The sequence below is a fragment of the Schistocerca americana genome, chromosome 2 (genome assembly GCF_021461395.2).
Source record: "Schistocerca americana isolate TAMUIC-IGC-003095 chromosome 2, iqSchAmer2.1, whole genome shotgun sequence".
Lineage (NCBI taxonomy): Eukaryota > Metazoa > Arthropoda > Insecta > Orthoptera > Acrididae > Schistocerca > Schistocerca americana.
Genome location: NC_060120.1, coordinates 192,908,750 through 192,930,137, shown reverse-complemented (window position 1 = coordinate 192,930,137; position 21,388 = coordinate 192,908,750). Strand labels below are relative to the sequence as shown.

Below are 21,388 nucleotides of genomic sequence, written 5' to 3'. Positions count from 1 at the left end.
CTCCCTCCTACGTATATCTCGCGAAGAGACCATGAGGATAAAATCAGAGAGATTAGAGCCCACACACTGGCATACCGACAATCTTTCTTTCCACGAACAATACGAGAACCGATAGAGGCACTCAAGGTACCCTCCGCCACACACCGTCAGGTGGCTTGCGGATTATGGATGTAGATGTAGATTTATATATGTTCACATCGCTATCCCATGACTTTTGTCACCTCAGTATGTGAGACGTTTTCAGAGACCACAGCGTAACTTCCACATGCGTGAGAGAACTGTAGACGGCCAAAACTATGAGGGTATGGAGAGATTGCAATACATCCAATAAACAATTGAGGATATAGGTTGCATGTGCTGTACATAAATTGTTTACACAGCAGTGTGCTGTTTTGTTTTCTTACTTGTGGACCATGAAATCAGGAAAGTTGTGTTTCTTGCTTACCGTCTTATGATCGTAATACTTCTACTGAATCTGAATTTGCAATTGTGAGAAACAAGGCTTGAAGTCAAAGAGGGTGAGGAGGAAGGGGAACTGGTAGGAGGGGTGGGAGAAAATGGAAGTATGGAGAGGAAAGGAGGCGTTGGACAGCGACGGAGAGGGGGGGGGAGGGAGGGGGGGGGGAGGAGGAGGAGGAGGAGGAGGAGGAGGAGGACAGAGACAGAAGCTGAGAAGGAGATTAGGATGTATATTTAATTTCCTTACATATTAGAAACAGGTGCGTTCTCTTTTCTTTCTTTTCCACTTAACCAGATTGAGTCGTCGTAACGTGTGACCGGATACAGCTAGCCAAAAACCAAACGTTTCTGTACACGGTACAGTGTGCGAAATGTTTTCGGAACACACGACCCAATAACCCGGGATGACTACAGTGCAATGGATAGTGGAGACGACGTTTATTCGGTGCTTACTGACTTCTACATGGCTTTTGACCGAGTAGCACGTCGATGAATTTTACGTAAAATGCGCTCCTACGCGAAATCTAATCAGGTTTGAGACGCGATAAAAAGTTTTTCGGGAGGCACAAGGTGACACATCCAGGATGGAGAATCATCCACTGAAGTTTACACCTACATCTGCATTATTACTTTGCAATTCACACCTATGTGTTTGGCAACGGTTTCACACAACCACTTTCAGACTGTTTCTCGGCCGCTCATCTCTCAAACAGCGAACGGGGAAAAATGAACACCTAAATCTTTCCGAGCGAGCTTTGATTTCCCTTATTTTATTGCCATGGTCATTTCTCCCTACGTAGGCAGGAGTCAAGAAATATTTTGGCGTAAGCGAATCGCATTAGTTGCAATCTCGGGGTTTTCTCAAATGAAGCAAACGCGTGAGAGAAAATTCTATCCAGTAAAACTTCAGTAATAATCAGCTGAACATCCACAAAACATCATCCTTGTGGGAAGACTTGCGCCTGTCTCTCTTTAAAGACAGAGAAATGAAATGCTTAGTATTCTGTAACTAACAGATTAATGAGTCACACATATCTGGGAATAGAAATGTGTTGCGACATGACGTGAAACGACTACATCCGCTAGATAGATCGTAAAGCAAATAACCAGCTACGATTCATTGATTGGATACTAAGAAATTCCAGCTTTCCTAGAAAAGAGATCGCGTAAGGCAAAGTGCTTGTACGCCCTATAGCTGCATACTAAACAAATGTACACGATTACTATCAGGTCTGATTAACAGGAGACTTAAAGAGAGCGCAAAGGAAGGAGATGCAAATAGTTAAATGCTTGTCAAAGAGGCGAGAGAATTAATGGAAGAGTTGAAAAAGAGAGGTAGAGAGAGAGAGAGAGAGAGAGAGAGAGAGAGAGAGAGAGAGAGAGAGATAATTGGAAGTTGTTAAGTTTCGAGAAGTTTTAAAAATGAAGCAAACCTAAATGAAAACTGATCACCAAAGCATTGTCTTATACAGGTCCTCACAGTAAGGTAGCGTAAGGCCGTGGCATTGAACGGAGATTATGCTGAAAACTAGGGATTTGTAGGGAAAGGAGGGGGGAATAATACGGTGTATTGCGATCATGAATGCAACCAACCTGCTTTCAGACAAAATAATGTGTTGTATTACTTGTTGAACGACACTCTTACTTCCTACTGGTATGGGAATTTGCATACATTTCCCTGGGCTGGAGGAAACTAATATATATTTGTTTGCTAACAAATATTTTGTGGCAGCACTTTACCTTTCCTCTGTCGCCTTGTAGCATCCATCTAAGTACTGACCGCAATTTAGTCTTACCTGAAACAGAAGAAACAGGCATCGTTAGCTGAACTCCGAAGCCATATATCCGATTCTAGTTTTGAAACAGACTGCAACAGGGGATGGGGAGGGGGGTGGTGGGGGGGGGGGGGGGGAGAGGGAGGAGGAGGAGGAGGAGGAGGAGGAAGCGAGACGGTGTGGCAGAGATTTTCCTCTCTCGAGCAGTGTGTCAGTGCTGTCTATGCAGCTGCCGAAGCTTTGTGGTGATAGTCGGACGTGCAGAGTGCGAGCGCGTCGATTAGTCCCTAGATAACAAACAAGGGCCTCTCTGAAGAGGAGGGCAAGGACTGCAGCGACAGGGACAAAAAACAGGCCGAGAAAACACACACACACACACACACACACACACACACACACACACACACACACAGGCGCTCGCGTGACGTAGGCCAGCTCCGACGGTCGCCTCCGCCTCCTCCATTCATCGCCCAGACCGGACCACACCAACCACACCAGCCCGACAGCGGCGAGGCACTGTTTTCTTTTTACTTCCATTTATTTATTCATTTTGGCTTTAGGCAGCACTACCAAACAGCCAGCAGCAACTAAAAGTGCGTACAGTTAACATAAAATTTGGAATTAATGTCAGAAGAGAAAACTTACCTTGGTGGATAGAAGAATGCAGGGTGAGTCAGGAGGAAAGGTACATGCTTTGAGGGGTGATGGTTACAGTGAATTTGAACAAAAAAAACTTCATCACATAATATGTCCTATTCTGAATGGTTTCCAGGATAGAACATATTAAATATCACTTTTGTGTGTTTTTCTTGAATAACTCGAAAACCGCACTTTCTAGCGAAAACGTGTATCAGTACAAAACTAAATTGCATTAAATTTCTTACAAAAAATGACCTGTTAATTTTTTCTCTGGGACTAATAGTTTGTGCAAAGAGAGGGTGAGAATACTGAAAATTACGCGCGACGCGCATGCGGTGTAGCTTAGGTAGTCCTTTGTAAATCAATTTGACGTAGTTTCTCGACATGGCAGACCCTAAATGTCTTGTATCAAATGGTTCAAAAAATGGCTCTGGGAACTATGGAACTTAACATCTAAGGTCATCAGTCCCCTAGACTTAGAACTACTTCAACCTAACTAACCTAAAGACATCAGACACATCCATATCCGAGGCAGGATTCGAACCTACAGCCGTAGCAGCAGCGCGGTTCCAGACTGAAGCGCCTATAACCGCTCAGCCACAGCGGCCGGCTGTTCGTTAAGATGAAAGGTGTTACAGCCTTTACTGGGCCTACATCTGTCGCCTCAAATCTACCAGATCTCGAATCTCTGTTCTGTAAACAATGTCCTTAATAAATCCTCATGCACTGTAGTCCACTTGAGTAAGACTGGGAGACGCAGGGGACCAGGTAAAGGGAGACACTATTCGATCCACCGCTCAGGAAACGTTTCATGGAAAAATGTGGTAACATCAACATGATAATTTGGGGGCAGGGTGGGCGCCATCTTGCTGGACAATGAGGTTGGAAGGCATCTGTGGCACTGCATAGTTCGCCAACATGTCAAGATAGGTGTGCATTGTCCCTGGGGCGCATACGCCACACGACTCAGCGTTGTTCGTGAAACGGTGAGGACCTGCATATATCTCTAGCCCGGACCCCCTGTGAATTTTTGAAATTTACAAGCTTCAGAGCACCACATAAAAATGGTACTCACAGCCGCGCGGGATCAGCCGAGCGGTTCGGTAGCTCAACGTTTTCGGTCAGAGGGCTGCGAGCTCTCTGTAACAAAAAAAAAGTGAGTCAAGGAATCAACGATCAACTTGAACGAATGTCTTGTGACGTCCGTCCAGACCAAACGTAACGAACTATATCGAAAAAAAAGCTGTCTAAGGCGCTGCAGTCATGGACTGTGCGGCTGGTCCCGGCGGAGGTTCGAGTCCTCCCTCCGGGGCATGGGTGTGTGTGTTTGCCCTTAGAATAACTTAGGTGAAGTAGTGTGTAAGCTTAGTGACTGATGACCTTAGCAGTTAAGTCCCATAAGATTTCACACACGTTTGAACTTTTTTTCCTTTTTTTTTTGTACTCACATTGAGCATAATCTGTAATGTCAACAAAGAGATGGCTATCGTACGATTGAACGGCAGGCACTAGTTTGTAGATGTATAACTACACATTTTATTTTTAGTCTACCAAAAATTTCTCGTGGAAGAAAGTGGACGCTTTTTTTTTTTTTTTTTTTTTTTTTTTGACGCCCTCCCTATCTTCTATATGTATTACAACCGACTACCTATATACTTCACGACTTCTAATTGACTACGGACTTATTTACACTTATGATGCTTGGAATGCTTGATGTGTTCTTCACGAATATTGTGTTCTCCGTCTTCGTACTTGAGTTATAGGCTGTCCTTTATAGTTTGTAATTTCGTTAACGTCGATACGTCTATGATGAATAACAGTAGTGCGAAAATAATCTCTGGATGTATAAACTAATGGTATCGCAGTAGCATGGCGGAGCTGTGGATGACAATATTACATTTAATTACACATCCCACAGAGATATGCAATATAGGCAATCAGGTTTTCTCCGCGACAACATGGAATCTGCAAAAGTGGAAAGTGACACTTCCTAAATACAATGGAATGTTGGCGTAGCGCCCACAATGTCCGATGACTGTCAGTGCTGGTGAATGCTGGTGATTCGCCATTTTGTAGAGCACATTAATTAAAAACACTTGTCGATGATTCCCTGCGCATACTAGACGGCGTCAGAGCAACATAAAGCACCGGTACGTACTTGCGTGAACATCTACTTGCGCCATGCTGTAGAAAATTCGAGTGAAAGCGGATCGGCACAGAGTGCCTCGTACGTCTGCGGCCGGAATGTAGGGGACTGCTCAGCGCTTCTCAAGAATTTGTCGCCAACGCCGGACAAAACGAAGAGCGCCTGCTAATCCGACGTATGACTGACCCCAATGCCTTTATCAGTTGACTTCGATTTATGGCACCGTCAATCCCGAGAACTGGCCAGCAGTCAAATTTAGTATGCAGATGAGACATTTAAATACTTAACGACGCCGTCTTCCAGTAAGGAGAAAAAGGGATGATCAGATACAATTGGAACACGGGTCAGATGCGTATCACACCACCAAACGAAGCCAAGGCGCCGCCTCGTGGGACCTCCCAGTACGTCGGCAACAATCAAAGGCAGCGGGGGTGGTCTGCGACCCTTTCTCCACCTACGCTCCCCTCCTCTATCCTAAGGTGTCTCCCCCCCCCCCCCAAACACCCTCTTCAATCTGTGTACCCGCAATTATAACGTTATTGTGTTGTTCTCCCTCTTGAGGGCTATTTTAGATTATAAAGAGGGTTTCTGCAAGAATGTTGCCGACCAGTGTGGCCGAGCGGTTCTAGGCCAGTGTGGCCGAGCGGTTCTAGGCGCTTCAGTCTGGAACCCCGTGACCACTATGGTCGCAGGTTCGAATCCTGCCTCGCGCATGAATGTGTGTGATGTCCTTAGGTTAGTTAGGTTTAAGTAGTTTTAAGTTCTAGGGGACTGATGACCTCAGATGGTAAGTCCCATAGTGATCAGAGCCATTTGAACCATTTTTTTGCAAGAATGTTGTTTTCTGTGAGATGATGGTTTTATGCACGTCTACAAGCTACTCTATTCTGTGCAAGCCTCTTCATTTACGAATAAGTCGCGAAACTCACATCCATTTGAACCTGCTACTCTTGTCTCCCTCTGCAATTTTTACCTCCCCCCCATCCCCCCTCCCGCTCACACACTCTTTCCTCAAATACTGAATTGGCGATTGCTTGTTGCTTCATGTCTTGTCAGCTCAGTGCATAAAAAAGTAGTAAATAGCATTTTTTATGTTTGATAGAAAACAAAAGCCCACTGATGATGCTGAAACGTCAGCGAAACATGCCTGGGAAACGGAAGAAAAGATAAAATTTTCTTTTGCTCGTGGCGGATCCCCTTCGAAAACAAATCTATTTGTGCGCAAACACGGCAGAAGAACTCCAACCGCAATACGATTGCAACTACTGCGATAACTTAACTCGGTTTTAAACGTTCGAGCTTCGGTACTTCCCCTGTAAGGTATGTGGCCGGCGCCTTTTCGCTAAAGTGCCATGTTGACATTCTTGTTGCTGTACGATCCTCCGCCAACACAGAGGGGAGTAGCGCCTCACATCATGCCTATTCATATTGGATATTACGTAGTGAACAGACGTGCAGTAAGAGTCATGCGCAAGACAGGTGGCGTCAGATGGCTGTAGTGTATGCAGTTTCTAAGCGATATGATAGAGGTCACTAGCTGACGGACACCGTTTGAGCTGCAGTCAGAATACCGTCAATTTTATTTCCGCTTTTGTTTATTAAATTTTCCAGTTGTTCATTAATTACTACTATAATTGTGTTTGGTTATGAGAGTGAAAGAAGGTGCGAATGTGAATTTTTGTTTTTTGTAAAGTAATTGGCTACATGAGGAATGCTCGAGAATGACGTTTGTGTCAGCCATTCGTACCGGGGAATTTGTTATAAACTATTTCCTCCGCTTATGGTACTGGGGAAATGATATTATGATTTCGGAAAAGTAGTTTTGTTAAGAGAGAATTAATTTTATGTTTGTAGGTTTTCTTAATTTATTTAGGGCAATTTACTGTTCTGATTCAGTGACGAATTATGTTTCATCTACATCTACATGGATACTCTGCAAATCACATTTAAGTACCTGGCAGAGGGTTCATCGAACCATCTTCACAATTATCTATTATTCTAATCTCATATAGCGCGCGGAAAGAATGAACACCTGTATCTTTCCGTACGAGCTCTGATTTCCCTTATTTTATCGTGGAGATCGGTCCTCTTCCTTCGGTTCTGTATACATGCGCGGAATTGAACGGGTTGGATGCTGCTTTCCGATTGGGCGTGACGTCTCTCTACCAATCAGAAATTACCATATCCGCACGTATTTTGGGAACTAGAAGCTTCTTTTGTGTAGAGAGAAGAATAGAGTAGGGGCTTGGATCTCATAATGATCAGACCTATCGATATATGCTCCGTTGAAAATCATTAATATTGTGATATTTCGGGTATCAAAATGTTTGAGGAGCGCCGTGAAGTGTGGAAGAGAGGTCGAGTTAATGCACAGGGTGAAATTCAGAACTTTTGGTGACGTTTAAAACAAATTCAGCGTGGCGTGTTGATTACTTGCGATCGTGAACATCTTGTTACGTGAGATGAGTGTAGCACCATTTCAGCGAGCAATTCTCAAAGAAAAATCGGTTTGTAAACTTTCGGTGAAGAATAATTCACAAACTACCATAAACTGGCTACCGCTATGAATAATGTGTGCTCATGGACGTCGCATATGGTTCAAATGGCTCTAAGCACTATGGGACTTAACATCTAAGAGCATCAGTCCCCTAGACTTAGAACTACTTAAACCTAAATAACCTAAGGACATCACACACATCCATGCCCGAGGCAGGATTCGAACCTGCGACCGCAGCAGCAGCGCGGTTCCGGACTGAAGCGCCTAGAACCGCTCGGTCACTAAGGCCGGCGTGGACTCCTCAGATTTTGTATACTTTAGAGAAAGGCATGGTAATTATGGGCGTATGCATCTGAATGGTGCGAAAAGTGGAAGTTGACCCTAATTAACGAAAGGTGTGAGGTCATCCACATGAGTGCTAAAAGGAACTCATTAAACTTCGGTTATACGATAAATCAGTCTAATCTAAATGCCGTAAATTCAACTAAATACCTAGGTATTACAATTACGAACAACTTAAATTGCAAAGAACACATAGAAAATGTTGTGGAGAAGGCTAACCAAATACTACGTTTCATTGGCAGGACACTTACAAGGGAACCTCCCCATCGCAACCTCCCCCCCCCCCCCCCCTCAGATTTAGTTGTAAGTTGGCACAGTGGATAGGCCTTGAAAAACTGAACACAGATCAATCGAGAAAACAGGAAGAAGTTGTGTGGAACTATGAAAAAATAAGCAAAATATACAAACTCAGTAGTCCATGCGCAAGATAGGCAACATCAAGGATAATGGGAGCTCAAGAGCGCCGTGGTCCCGTGGTTAGCGCGAGGGGCTGCGGAACAAGAGGTCCTTGGTTCAAGTTTTCTACGGAGTGAAAAGTTTACTTTCTTTATTTTCGCAAATTTATGATCTGTCCGTTCGTTCATTGACGTCTCTGTTCACTGTAATAAGTTTAGTGTCTGTGTTTTGCGACCGCATCGCAAAACCGTGCGATTAGTAGACGAAAGGACGTGCCTCTCCAATGGGAACCGAAAACATTTGATCGCAAGGTCATAGGTCAACCGATTCCTCCACAGGAAAACACGTCTGATATATTCTATACGACACTGGTGACGGCATGTGCGTCACATGACAGGAATATGTTGTCGACCCACCTAACTTGTACACTTGGCGGATGGGTAAAAAGATTCTTGTACCTTGCCCGATTTAGGTTTTCTTGTGGATGTGATAATCACTCCCAAAAAAGTAATGAAAACAAAAGAGTTTGTTACATAAACTGAAAACAAAAAATTAAACTTTTTACTCGAGGGAAGAGTGGAACCAAGGACCTTTCGTTCCGCAGCTCCTCACGCTAACCACGGGACCACGGCTCTCCTGATACTTGATGTTGCATATGTTGCACATGGAATACTGAGCTTGTATATTTTGCTTATTTTTTCATAGTTCTACACAACTTCTTCCTGTTTTCTCGATTGATCTGTGTTCAGTTTTTCAGGGCCTATCCACTGTGCCAACTTATAACTGAATCTGAGGGGGGTGCGATGGGGGGTTCCCTTGTTAGAAAATATAACAGACGTACTAAGGAGACTGTCTACACTATGCTTGTGCGTCCTCTTTTAGAATACTGCTGCGCGGTGTGGGATCCTTCCCAGGTAGGACTGACGGAGTACATCGAAAAAGTTCAAAGAATGGCAGCACGTTTTGTATTATCGCGAAATATGGGAGAGAGTGTCACAGAAACGATTCAGGATTTGGGCTGGAAATCATTAAAAGGAAGGCGTTTTTCGTTGCGACGGAATCTTCTCACGAAATTCTAATCGCTAAATTTCTCCTCCGAATTCGAAAATATTTTGTTGACACCGACCTACATAGGGAGAAACGATAACCCCAAAAAGGGAAATCAGAGCTAGTACAGAAAGATATAGGTGTTAATTCTTTCCGCGCTATACGAGATTGGAATAATAGATAATTGTGAAGGTGGTTGGATGAACCCTCTGCCAGGCACTTAAGTGTGATTTGCAGAGTGTAGTTGCAGATGTAAGCTTACCGTAATAGAGTGAAATATTACACAGATAAATACTTTTAACTATTCCTTGCAGAGACAAAATTTTAGTGCGATGATGTGAACAGCTGTTTTTTCTATAGCTTTTTACAGCTGAGAACTGCATGTGAGTAACTTCAAGGAGGTGTGCGTGTTAGAAGATATTCACGGCGAGGGGAGTCGAGACGCAATGCACCGCGCCGCCGCAAATGCTACCACTTCGACTGTCCACCGCGCGCTGCCATTAGCAGAAGGGCAGCTTTGAGGTGCGGAGACTGGTTCTGGCTTCGCCCTGTGCAGCACGAGAGACCAGACTGCGCCGAGAATGGCGTCATCGTTTCGTCATCAAGGTCGCGTGGAGCGGACACCGCTGAGGAGTATGACGGTGTGGGCGGGTGTTGCCCCGCCGTGGTGCCGCCCGGGCAGCCGGCGAGAGGAGGTGCGTGCTGGGCGCTAATTATTGCCGACCCCGGCGGACCCGGCGCCTACAACAAACACGCGCCCCGCCGAGGCAAAAACACAGGCGGCGGCGGCGGTGGGCAGCTGCTCGCCGCTTCCCCACAGCCCGCGGGCCCGGCCGGTGTTATTACAGCAGCGGCTGCCGGGAGAAGGTACACTCGCCGCCGCTCGCGAGGGACCTGCCGCGCGTAGAAACGTCTGCGACGAGGCCGCGTTTCACCGAGAAGCACCACTAAGGCGTGAAGCGAACTCTGCCGGCGGACAGCCAAAGAGCATCAAGCGTGCCCGTCTAAGGTGGCGGTGCTGTGAACACGCTGGAGTGGCAGTACGGGTCATCAGCACCCGCGTTCAGTTGTACTAATGGACAATATTTATAACGTGACCAATGACCAGATTTCTACATCTACATCCATACTCCGCAAGCCACCTGACGGTGTGTGGCGGAGGGTACCTTGAGTACCTCTATCGGTCCTCCCTTCTATTCCAGCCTCGTATTTATTCTTCGTGGAAAGAAGGATTGTCTGTATGCCTCTGCGTTGGCTCTAATCTCTCTGATTTAATCCTCATGGTCTCTTCGCGAGATATACGTAGTAGGGAGCAATATACTGATTGACTCCTCGGTGAAGGTATGTTCTCGAAACTTCAACAAAAGCCCGTACCGAGCTACTGAGCGTCTCTCCTGCAGAGTCCTCCACTGGAGTTTATCTATCATCTCCGTAACGCTTTCGCGATTACTAAATGATCCTGTAACGAAGCGCGCTGCTCTCCGTTGGATCTTCTCTATCAACCCTATCTGGTACGGATCCCACACTGCTGAGCAGTATTCAAGCAGTGGGCGAACAAGCGTACTGTAACCTACTTCCTTTGTTTTCGGATTGCATTTCCTTAGGATTCTTCCAATGAATATCAGTCTGGCATCCGCTTTACCGACAATCAACTTTATATCATCATCTCATTTTAAATCAATCCTAATGCGTACCCCCAGATAATTTATGGAATTAACTGCTTCCAGTTGCTGACCTGCTATATTGATAAGGGATCTTTCTTTCTATGCATTCGCAGCACATTGCACTTGTCTACATTGAGATTCAATTACCATTCCTTGCACCATGCGTCAATTCGCTGCAGATCCTCCTGCATTTCAGTGCAATTTTCCATTGTTACAACCTCTCGATATACCACAGCATCATCCACAAAAGCCTCATTGAACTTCCGATGTCATCCACAAGGTCATTTATGTATATTCTGAATAGCAACGGTCCTACGACACTCCCTGCGGCACACCTGAAGTCACTCTTACTTCGGAAGACTTCTCTCCATTGACAATGACATGCTGAGTTCTGTTATCTAGGACCTCTTCAATCCAATCACACAATTGGTCTGATAGTCCATACGCTCTTACTTTGTTCATTAAACGACTGTGGGGAACTGTATTCTCTTTCTTTTGTATTCACGACTGTTTCGGACACTTCGCTGCCACATCAGGTGACAGTACCGGTGCTTAGCTGAAGTGCACTGCTCCCGGTAAACCAATGATGTTTAAGTATACACATTGTTGTAAGTTTATGATTTTACCTTAAGAACGCCTTTCGTTGATTAGTAAGAAGAAATATTTTGGACCTCATGTTTCTTGTTAGTAATCCATCAAAAGCGTTCTGCATCCAAAAGAGATAAATCATTCTAGATCCACCAACTGCGACATAGTCGTGTATACGAACAGTGATCCAATACTGTCAAACGTTTTTTATTCCAGTCTTTGATCACAATATCAATTCTTTGGACGATGACCGGTTTCAGTCCGTAATGACCATCCTCAGATCTACAATATACAAATATATACACCTAGTGAGCAGTGTGCCTTTCAACATAATACAGTGTATTACTTATATTAACTGTTGACCGTAAATTCACCATAAAAAGGGTCGGACCTATTCTCTTCATATATTTCCTTTTAATAATTTTATATGGGTAACTGTATTCGTCTTTTAATGTATCACAATTTAGTTTCTATGATAGTTATCAATTTTAAAAGTCTGCTACAAGTATTTTACCTAATGTGTTTTTATCAGATTATGATTTTGAGTAAATGACTGCATTTAAGCCCACAGTAGCGACATCTAGGGAGGATGTAGGCAAACAGATTTCTGGTAGCTACTGTATTTCAGTAGCCAGTTGCATTAATCACTGTGTGGACGATGTGGCTTATTCCACACATTTTAGATCTATGTGACGACGCTGTGCTGATTATATTTATATGTTTTGACGATGCCATTATGGCCGTATCACTTTAGGACATGGTGTAAAAAAGGTACGTTTTACCGTATTTTATCTGTACATTTCCCTGGTTGTATGATAGTATATTGTGATACGTATTGCTGTATTATGTTGAAAGACACACTGCTCACTAGGTTATATATTTATATATTGTAGGTCTGAGGATGGTCATTACGGACTGAAACCGGTCATCGTCTAAAGAATTGATATTGTGATCAAAGACTGGAATAAAAAACATTTGACATTCTAGATCTTCAGGCATCGTTGTTGTTCCGGAACCCACCTGAGCTAGACACCGAAACTATCAATAGACGATGGAGCAAACCCTCCGAATCGTGAATAAGAAACAGAAGTGTCTTTGCTATTGAGAAGTACGACCCCATGTTTCTTCGGACGTGCAGGTATGGTGCTAATATTTCGTATCTATTCGCTAAACCAAGCCCTCGGCTTAAATATGTCCTTTCTGTACGGGAAAGTACCTAACGTACGAGCGCAGGTTATGAGATGAGGAAGACGACATACGGAAATCTGGGCCTGGCCATGATTCGTGCACAGATAGCCAAAGCGGTTAAGGCGACCGCTAGCATAAAGCGGGAGATCCGGGTCAGAGTCCCAGCCGGGCACAAGTTTTAACTATCGTCGTTCCAATATACAGCCGATGCCGGTTCATATTCGAATTGCGAATACATTTACTGTACATAAATAAAACTTGAAAGTTGTTACAGGACACGTTGTGTTTTTATTTATATCCAGAAAAGACGGTCACGGGTTAGTCTACCATACATACGTATGTGAAAAGCCTAATTTCGGTTTTTCTAGGTTTCCAAGCTTGGGCTATTGCCAAATTTTCCCTCTTCTAGAAACATAAAATTATCTCGAAATCGGCGTTACGCTGAACCCACTATTACTTGTCTGCTGTACACTCGACAAAAACCTCCCTTGAAATTTTGAAAATTTCCGAGCGATTCGAACTATCGACTTTGCAACTATAATCATATCAACCTTGACATTCACGTACCAGTAAAATCGTTGATCAGCCAAAAATATTATGTACTTAATAGTTCTCGGACATCTTATAAGCTTCAAAGGTGATTTTTTCGAGGTTTTTTTTCAGAGCTGTATCGAACTGCATTTAGAAATTAATGCCGGTCAGTAACCTCCAATTTCCATAATTATGAAGAAAATCGAATTTCTTGAGGCCTGTTTGCGACTGCGGGTCCGCAGTCGGCCCAGGGTTTGCAAAGACCTGCACGAAATTTCATCAGTGTGGCGGGAATTTGAGTATTTTAAATCGCATTGTGAGTAATATCCAGAAAAATGAATTTAGAAGGTACGTAACGCGTTATTCATTTCACGAGCTACTGAAAAAGAGTATCGAGCCAGAACCGATGTAGATAATACTGAATCATTAGATTCTCGACCAATTAACTGTAATTTTCAGTATTATACTGAAGAAAATAAATGAAAACACGACGAAGACTGCGAATTCTACAGTTTATTTAGATAAAGGTCACTAATCCACTCCAAGGGTCAAAGCGTTCTCATTTTTTTTTTAATGTCGAATATTTCCAGAGGACACTAATTTCCTATCATTTTATTTAATACCAGAATCTACCATCTTACTTTATTAATCGGTCATCAAATCTATGAACATCTGAAGTGCTCGTAATTTAAAAAAGTGAAAGAGTGCTACCATATGTCGAGTTGCGTTACACTGAATGATTCGCCAGATAAACTGCTTCGTTAATTTAAACATTGAAAGTAGCACGTATTACAAATTCTACGTATAAACATGTGCCAAAAAATCCACCCGCTTCCATAAGTCGACAACATCTAATCAACCATTTTAATTGCATTTTTGAAGATTCGTTATAACTGAAGACATGTTTGTTAACAGAACACCGCTAGGGTAAAAGCCAACTTGAAATAATTTCTAGAAAATGGTGTTTCGTGATCAAATTTCATTCATGTTACCGACCGGGTGGAGATTTCCTGCGCTGGGGAACTGGCTGTTGTGTCGTCCTTACGTTCGTACCGTCTGCAGTACGCTGTCGTATCGTGTTCCCATTACTCAGACAGCTGAATGAGCACGACCCGAAAGACAATAAACTGAAATAAAAAACTGCATACATTTTTTGTTGCGTTAACTTTCCTATTAAAACAATTCGAAGACATTTATAGTACCAGAATATAAACCAAGAACATGAATCCCGATAGATGCGGCACCTTGCTCGGTAAGAATCTGAGGAGTGTGTGTGTGTGTGTGTGTGTGTGTGTGTGTGTGTGTGTGTGTGTGTGTGGTTGAGATTGGCACTAAAGACTGCATGTCACGAAGAAGTAGATAAAAAGGTCTGGGTAAACTTGCGGCGTTAAATTCGCATAAGATGCCAAGACAGAAGCCCCTGCAATCATCACTGAGGCAGTCAACGAAAGCTTGGGGTTTTACACTGATTTTATGTGGCAAGTTTACAGAGAACTTTGGCGAAGGCGTACTGCAGCGGACACTGACAAGATACCCCAGCTGAATTCGCACACACGCGGAACTTTAGAACGAACGAGGCGCTGGATCTCTCGGTCAATGTGTGTCGACGCAGACTGTAGCTGCAGACTGGAGACTTGAACGCAGGGGTGAGACAGCAACCCAGAGCCGGAGGCTCACACCCGTTTTATAGCTCGCGCACGTTCCTCTCATTTCAGATCAACGCTGCTGCCCGAAGCGAGCATCCATTGCATTGCATCCTGCAGTCACGGATTGTGCAGGCAGTCAATACTGATCTTGCCAATTCAAGTGTGCGCAGCACCGATTGTAAAATACATGTGTGGAACGCTACATAGACTAAAAGATTGTCTGTTAACTTGAATTCACCTGCAGAAACACTAGTTCGGTACTGCATACTTTTCGATTCTTTTCTGAAAGGAAGTCGTAGCATTAACATTATATAGCTCCGTAGATGCAGGACTGTACGCTGTTGCTATCCACAAACGTCAGCCGATTTTGAAATCTGTTTTATCAAACATGTTAAACGGTTTGAGAATGGCCAAAACATGTCAATTAGTACCTACAGACATCGGAAGTATCTCTTTCAACCGTGAGAGATTTACATCAACAGTAGGGCGCACATTCCGATCGCCAGCGCGCGCAATTTCTGCAATAGCCGCGGGCGTTTCAGCGTCTATTTTCGACCAAACTTTGAATCGTTTTGAAAGAAACGTTGAACAGTAAAAAAAAAATATAATTTACAAAAATTAAATACTATAGAAGATTTATCTCCATCAACAAGTGTGATATTTTTCTATAACTGTTTCTTCGTGATAGCATTAAAATGCTGTCGTCTAGGTAGTTCGAAATTTTGACAGAATAGGTACTCTTTTCCTCTGGAGTATTCTGGTTATTTGAGGGACTTGAGCAATCGCATAGCAATTTGCCATGCTGATGGAGATGATATTCTATAACGGAATCGTTAAGAGTCGTAACAGCTTTAAACTTTAGTACCCCACGAAAGCAATATGATTAGAAATGGAACTCAACTCCCGCGGATAAGGAATAGCAAAATTTTATTACTGGCAAACAGTCAGCAAATTTCGGCTTCGAGCATTTCACCGTGTAAAAATGAATTGAGCTGACGGAAGTTCGAGCCAAAATCTTCCCCAGTAGACGTTGAGCTTACATTCGTAGATACGAACTTTTTTTGGAAGTAGAGACATGCAAAGTTAGTAGTAACATTCTTGTAAGGAGGGATGAGTAGGGGGATCTGGAGAGAAGCAGAATTGTTATTTGGATTGTGGACGGTATGCAAGATCCCCCGCCTGCCCTATGAATAGTTCAAGTATACTGATAAGATTAGATGTCCTATTAAGCTTCCTTGAGGTATACTCGGGGTTACTTTCGTTTCTCTGTCACACTCGCCATCCAATGTATCTTACTGGGTTCTATTAGTGAAATATTCCTGAAACCAAGCATAAACACAGTACAGTCACATTAATACGACAAGATCGCTCAGATAATGCCACGAAAAGATCCTCCAGACGGCAGCTCACCCTCCTCCGGCCTGGGCCCTCCCGACGATTGTTGCAGGGTGATTGCTTTCAGACGTTTCTGCCTCGTACGAGAACTCTCATCCGTCCAAAGGAGCACAAAACGTGATTCATCCGAAAAGGCCAGCTGTCGCCGATCAGTTGAGTCCAGTTCCGGTACTGGCGTGAAAACTTCAGCCTTCGTCGTCTGTGAACGGCAGTCAGCATGGCGCACGAACCAGGTGTCTGCTGCTAATATGCAGCGACGTTCGCTGAACAGTCGTTAAGGGACGCTGTTGGTAGCTTCTTGGTTCATAAGGGCGGTCGGCTGCTCAGCAGTTGCACTGTTCGCCTGCACGCATCTCCGCACCTGCCGTTCACCCCTCTCGTCCATGACCCATGGTGCATCACACTCATCTCGGCGCCGATTTTGGATGGCGCCGTTTTGGCATTCACGGTATACTTTAACCACGGCGGCTTGCAAACGTTTTACAAACTTAGTCGTTTCGAAATTGCTTCCATCCGCAGCGCGAAAGCCAACTATCGTGTAATTTTGGACATCAGATAAATCGCTGAGTTTCCGCTTTACGAGAGCGGCTGCACTGTTTTCCGTGTCCCACCGACACAATTTACATACCCTCCACTGCTAGTGCTGCCACGTACTGTATGTGAGTAGTTATTGCACTTGGACGTTGAACATAAGTGGGGTTGTCATACTGATGTAACTGGACCATGTAACAGGCTTTCAGTTTTCCGTAGCCTGTTAACAAGGCCGTAAAGTTCTGCGATAATGGTAGCTTAACCCATTCGGGACGGAGCGCGTTTCCCCAAAGCGGAGCAATTCGGCGGCGCTGTGCGGGTTCCATATCCCTTAGGTTTCTTACATCGCTTATAAAATCTACAGTTTTTAACTTATCGGTGTATTTCTTTTTGTAAATGAAGCTTAAAGCATGCTCTTTACTGGCACACTATTTTCATTATTTGACTTGGCGATGGTGTTAAAACAGAAAAAAGTGAAAAATTTGATTTTAGTTGAGAGGTGAAGCACTGAATTAGACATATTAAAATTAATTGTATCTTATTCTTTAAGGTTTTACCTTTAAAACGGCATACAAAATACAATTTTCTATCTTATGGGACGTCCGTAGGAAGAAAAATAAAAAGTCCATTTTGAGAGGTGAAAAATTTAATTTATGTTAATAAACTACAAAATCTCATAAAATCTGCTTAAAACAAACTTTATAACTTTGGCATATCGATTTTTCAATAGGCAACCATATTTTACGAGTCCTTTCGGTACTTTGTTACTTTGTGATACCTGTTGAAGCACTCAGGCACATGAAACGGGTTGGACGGACAAGTTTCGAAAAAAGAAAAAAAGAAAAAATAAGAGGGGGACCGTTTTCGCCCTCCTGGCTTGGAGCGATCACTGCAAACGACACAGTCACCCTGTTTTCCGCTGTCTATTCTTGCGATAGCATGGTACAGGCCCTACATCCTGTGTAGGTCACCATGCTCAGAGCGTGGCTTCTTCGATGGGTTGGTTGAGCCCTGACGTCGCCCACAAGCTCGTTGACGAGACTCTTCCGAAACGGCAAATTACTCCTTGGTCTCTCTCCTCTTTTCTTTGCTATGATGAGATATAGCAAGAAAGCGTTGACGATCACCACCTGAAATTAGGCAGAACAATTACCCTTTTGTCAGAATGCACCTCGTCCCGTGTCGGTACTCCAAGGCAGTCCCTAGATACAGCGCTGGGTGTGTGACGCGACAGTCGGGCCACATATACGGACCCCGCGTCCCATAGCGACTGCCGCGTCGGGCCATGTATACGGGCCTCGCGTCCCGAATTGTCCGCGGATTGTAAGAAAACGGCATGTCTTCCGAAAATGGTTCAAATGGCTCTAAGCACTATGGGACTTAACATCTGAGTTCATCAGTCCTCTAGACTTAGAACTACTTAAACCTATCCAACCTACGAACATCACACACATCCACGCCCGAGGCAGGATTCGAACCTGCGACCGTATTAGCAGCGCGGTTCCGGACTGAAACACCTAGAACCGCTCAGCCACAGCGGCCGGCCGCTTGTCTTCCGTTTTTAGTTCATTGCCAGTCAGTCTCCTGTGTGTTTCTAAAAGACTTTTCATTATTATAGATATTTTGCTGTAGCTTTCTGTTGACTTTGGAGCTGCTAGTGTATTTTCTGCTATTCGTACTTCAAATGCTAGTAATGGTTCCCTGTGCGCAAGCGTGGACGCGATATCACTGGTTTGCGTCCGGAGGTCCTACTGCGAGTTGAGGACGCAGCGCCCACGCACATGCTGTATACAGGGTGTTACAAAAAGGTACGGCCAAACTTTCAGGAAACATTCCTCACACACAAATAAAGAAAAGATGTTATGTGGACATATGTCCGGAAACGCTTAATTTCCTTAGTAGAGCTCATTTTACTTTCGTCAGTATGTACTGTACTTCCTCAATTCACCGCCAGTTGGCCCAGTTAAAGGAAGGTAATGTTGACTTCGGTGCTTGTGTTGACATGTGACTCATTGCTCTGCAGTACTAGCATCAAGCACATCAGTACGTAGCATCAGCAGGTTAGTGTTCATCACGAACCTACGCTCAATGGTGCACGTTATCATGATTTCATACGGGATACTCTACCTGTGCTGCTAGAACATGAGCTTTTACAAGTACGACACAACATGTGGTTCATGCACGATGGAGCTCCAGCTCATTTCAGTCGAAGTGTTCGTACGCTTCTCAACAACAGATTCGGTGACCGATGGATTGGTAGAGGCGGACCAATTCCATGGCCTCCACGCTCTCCTGACCTCCACGCTCTTGACTCTCATTTATGGGGGCATTTTGAAGCTCTTGTCTACGCAACCCCGGTACCAAATGTAGAGACTCTTTGTGCTCGTATTGTGGACGGCTGTGATACAATCCGCGATTCTCCAGGGCTGCACCAGCGCATCAGGGATTCCATGCGACGGAGGGTGGATGCGTGTATCCTCGGTAACGGAGGACATTTTGACCATTTCCTGTAACAACGTGTTTGAAGTCACGCTGGTACGTTCTGTTGCTGTGTGTTTCCGTTCCATGTTAAGTGTGATTTGAAGAGAAGTAATAAAATGAGCTCTAAGATGGAAAGTAAACGTTTCCGGACACATGTCCACATAACATATTTGTGGTGTCACCGCCAGACACCACACTTGCTAGGTGGTAGCCTTTAAATCGGCCGCGGTCCGCTAGTATACGTCGGACCTGCATATCGCCTCTCTCAGTGATTGCAGACCGAGCGCCGCCACACGGCAGGTCTAGTCTAAAGAGACTCCCTAGCACTCGCCCCAGTTGTACAGCCGACTTTGCCAGCGATGATTCACTGGCAAATTACGCTCTCATTTGCCGAGATGATAGTTGGCATAGCCTTCAGCTACGTCATTTGCTACGACCAAGCAAGGCGCCATTATCATTTGCTATTTATCTTGTGATGCACGTACCGTCAGACCGATGTTCACCAATTATGGATTAAAGTTAAGTATTCCAACACCTACATACTTTATTTGCTAGACTCAAATCCTTTAACTGTTCCAGACCTCACGCCAGCCTGCGTGAGCTTAAACGCGTGCCTTTCGGCTACCCGTCCTTGTGGATTGGCTGTCTTGCCAGTCCACAACATATTTTCTTTCTTTGTGTGTGAGGAATGTTTCCTGAAAGTTATGCCGTACCTTTTTGTAACACCCTGTATACCTCCCACTGCTACTGCTGCCACCTGCCGTTTGAGAGTGGTTATCGCACACTGACGTCCAATATAGGCGGTGGTCGCATTAATGTGACTGAACCGAGTGTTTGCCACAAGATATTCCCTATGGCTGTATCTCTGTTAGTTGCAGGTACGAAGGAGGGAGAACGAAGGACAACTATTTCCCACACGAGCGCCAGAACGGTGCCACGTGACCTGTCATTAGCGGCCAAACAAGCAGCAAAGCGGTCGTGCAGCCACCCTCCTTACGAGCGACCTCGCGCCTGATGTTGGCGCTACGGGCGGAAGCAGCGCAGCGCGGCGCGGCGCCCTGCTGAATGAGATGCCGACAGCGCCGTAATGAGGCCGGCCGATCCCCTACCGCCGTGACTTGCAGACCGCGCGGGCTCTTTCAGCCGCGGCCACCGCGCGAAATCGCGCCTCCTATTCCCGCCGCTGACGTACGAATAAGGAAGCTCCGTTTCGTCCAGGCCTGCTGTAAGAAACGTCCCCTCGCCCGCGGTTAACGGTAAAATCTCACCGTAAAAGGAGCCAGCAATGCACCCCAGCAGTGGTGAAGGACGACTGCGAAAGGAATTGTCCAATTATGAAATCCTAGAAGTTGCGGCCAACCTCTGTGAATTTCGTGCCAGTCCAGCCCTGTTCTGTTGCGCTTCGAACAAAGCTTTTTTGTGGAGTCTCTTGAATACAGAGCAGCCATTGCGGCTTCAGCCTCTTATGAGATGCATAGTTCCGTGTCTTCGACGACTGCAAAATAATCTCTGCTACGCGGTTTCGACGTTCTTAAAGTACAATTCTTTATTAGAACAGTCCAACCGTGTTGACTTTTATGGATGACATCCAACAGAGAAACTTCCTTCTATAAACTGTAATTTACGTCAACGATTCTCATAATAAAGCTCACAAGTTTTTTCTCTCCAAAGATAGTGCTTATGGTGAATTACATTTTTCTATGCGGGGCCGATAGCCGCTGCTATTATCAATAAGGACTACTTTATAAGATTTATATGAATGCGTGGTGTCTGCTCTTTTTAACAGCTCAGGACGAATAGACACCAAGCATTCATGCAACTGATGGACCTCGATGGACTATGAATGCACCATCCTCAGTGTGAATGCACAATCACATTCGACCTCCTGCGGGAATCTCAAGTAGCGAGCAAGGATAACACGGACGGGGACTGGGGGTAGGTGGCGCTAGATGACAATGTGGGTCGGTCGGCGGGCTTACCGAGATAGTCCGCAGAACTACAGTAAATAGTGTGAGTGGGTGGAGCAGCTGTTAACGCAACTGCCTAGTAAGCAGGGAATCCCG

At 44.7% G+C, this 21,388-nt stretch overlaps 1 protein-coding gene across 1 annotated transcript in view; it reads right to left on the bottom strand.

Annotated features, from left to right (window-relative positions):
* Positions 1-2,180: 2,180 nt before the first annotated feature.
* Positions 2,181-21,388, bottom strand: part of LOC124590519 — a 293,687-nt gene continuing 274,479 nt past the window's right edge. Inside the window, exon 2 of the mRNA XM_047131655.1 lies at positions 2,181-2,255. Within this exon, the coding sequence (XP_046987611.1) occupies positions 2,196-2,255 (60 nt within the window). The 3' untranslated portion in view covers positions 2,181-2,195. The remainder of the gene's footprint in view (positions 2,256-21,388) is intronic.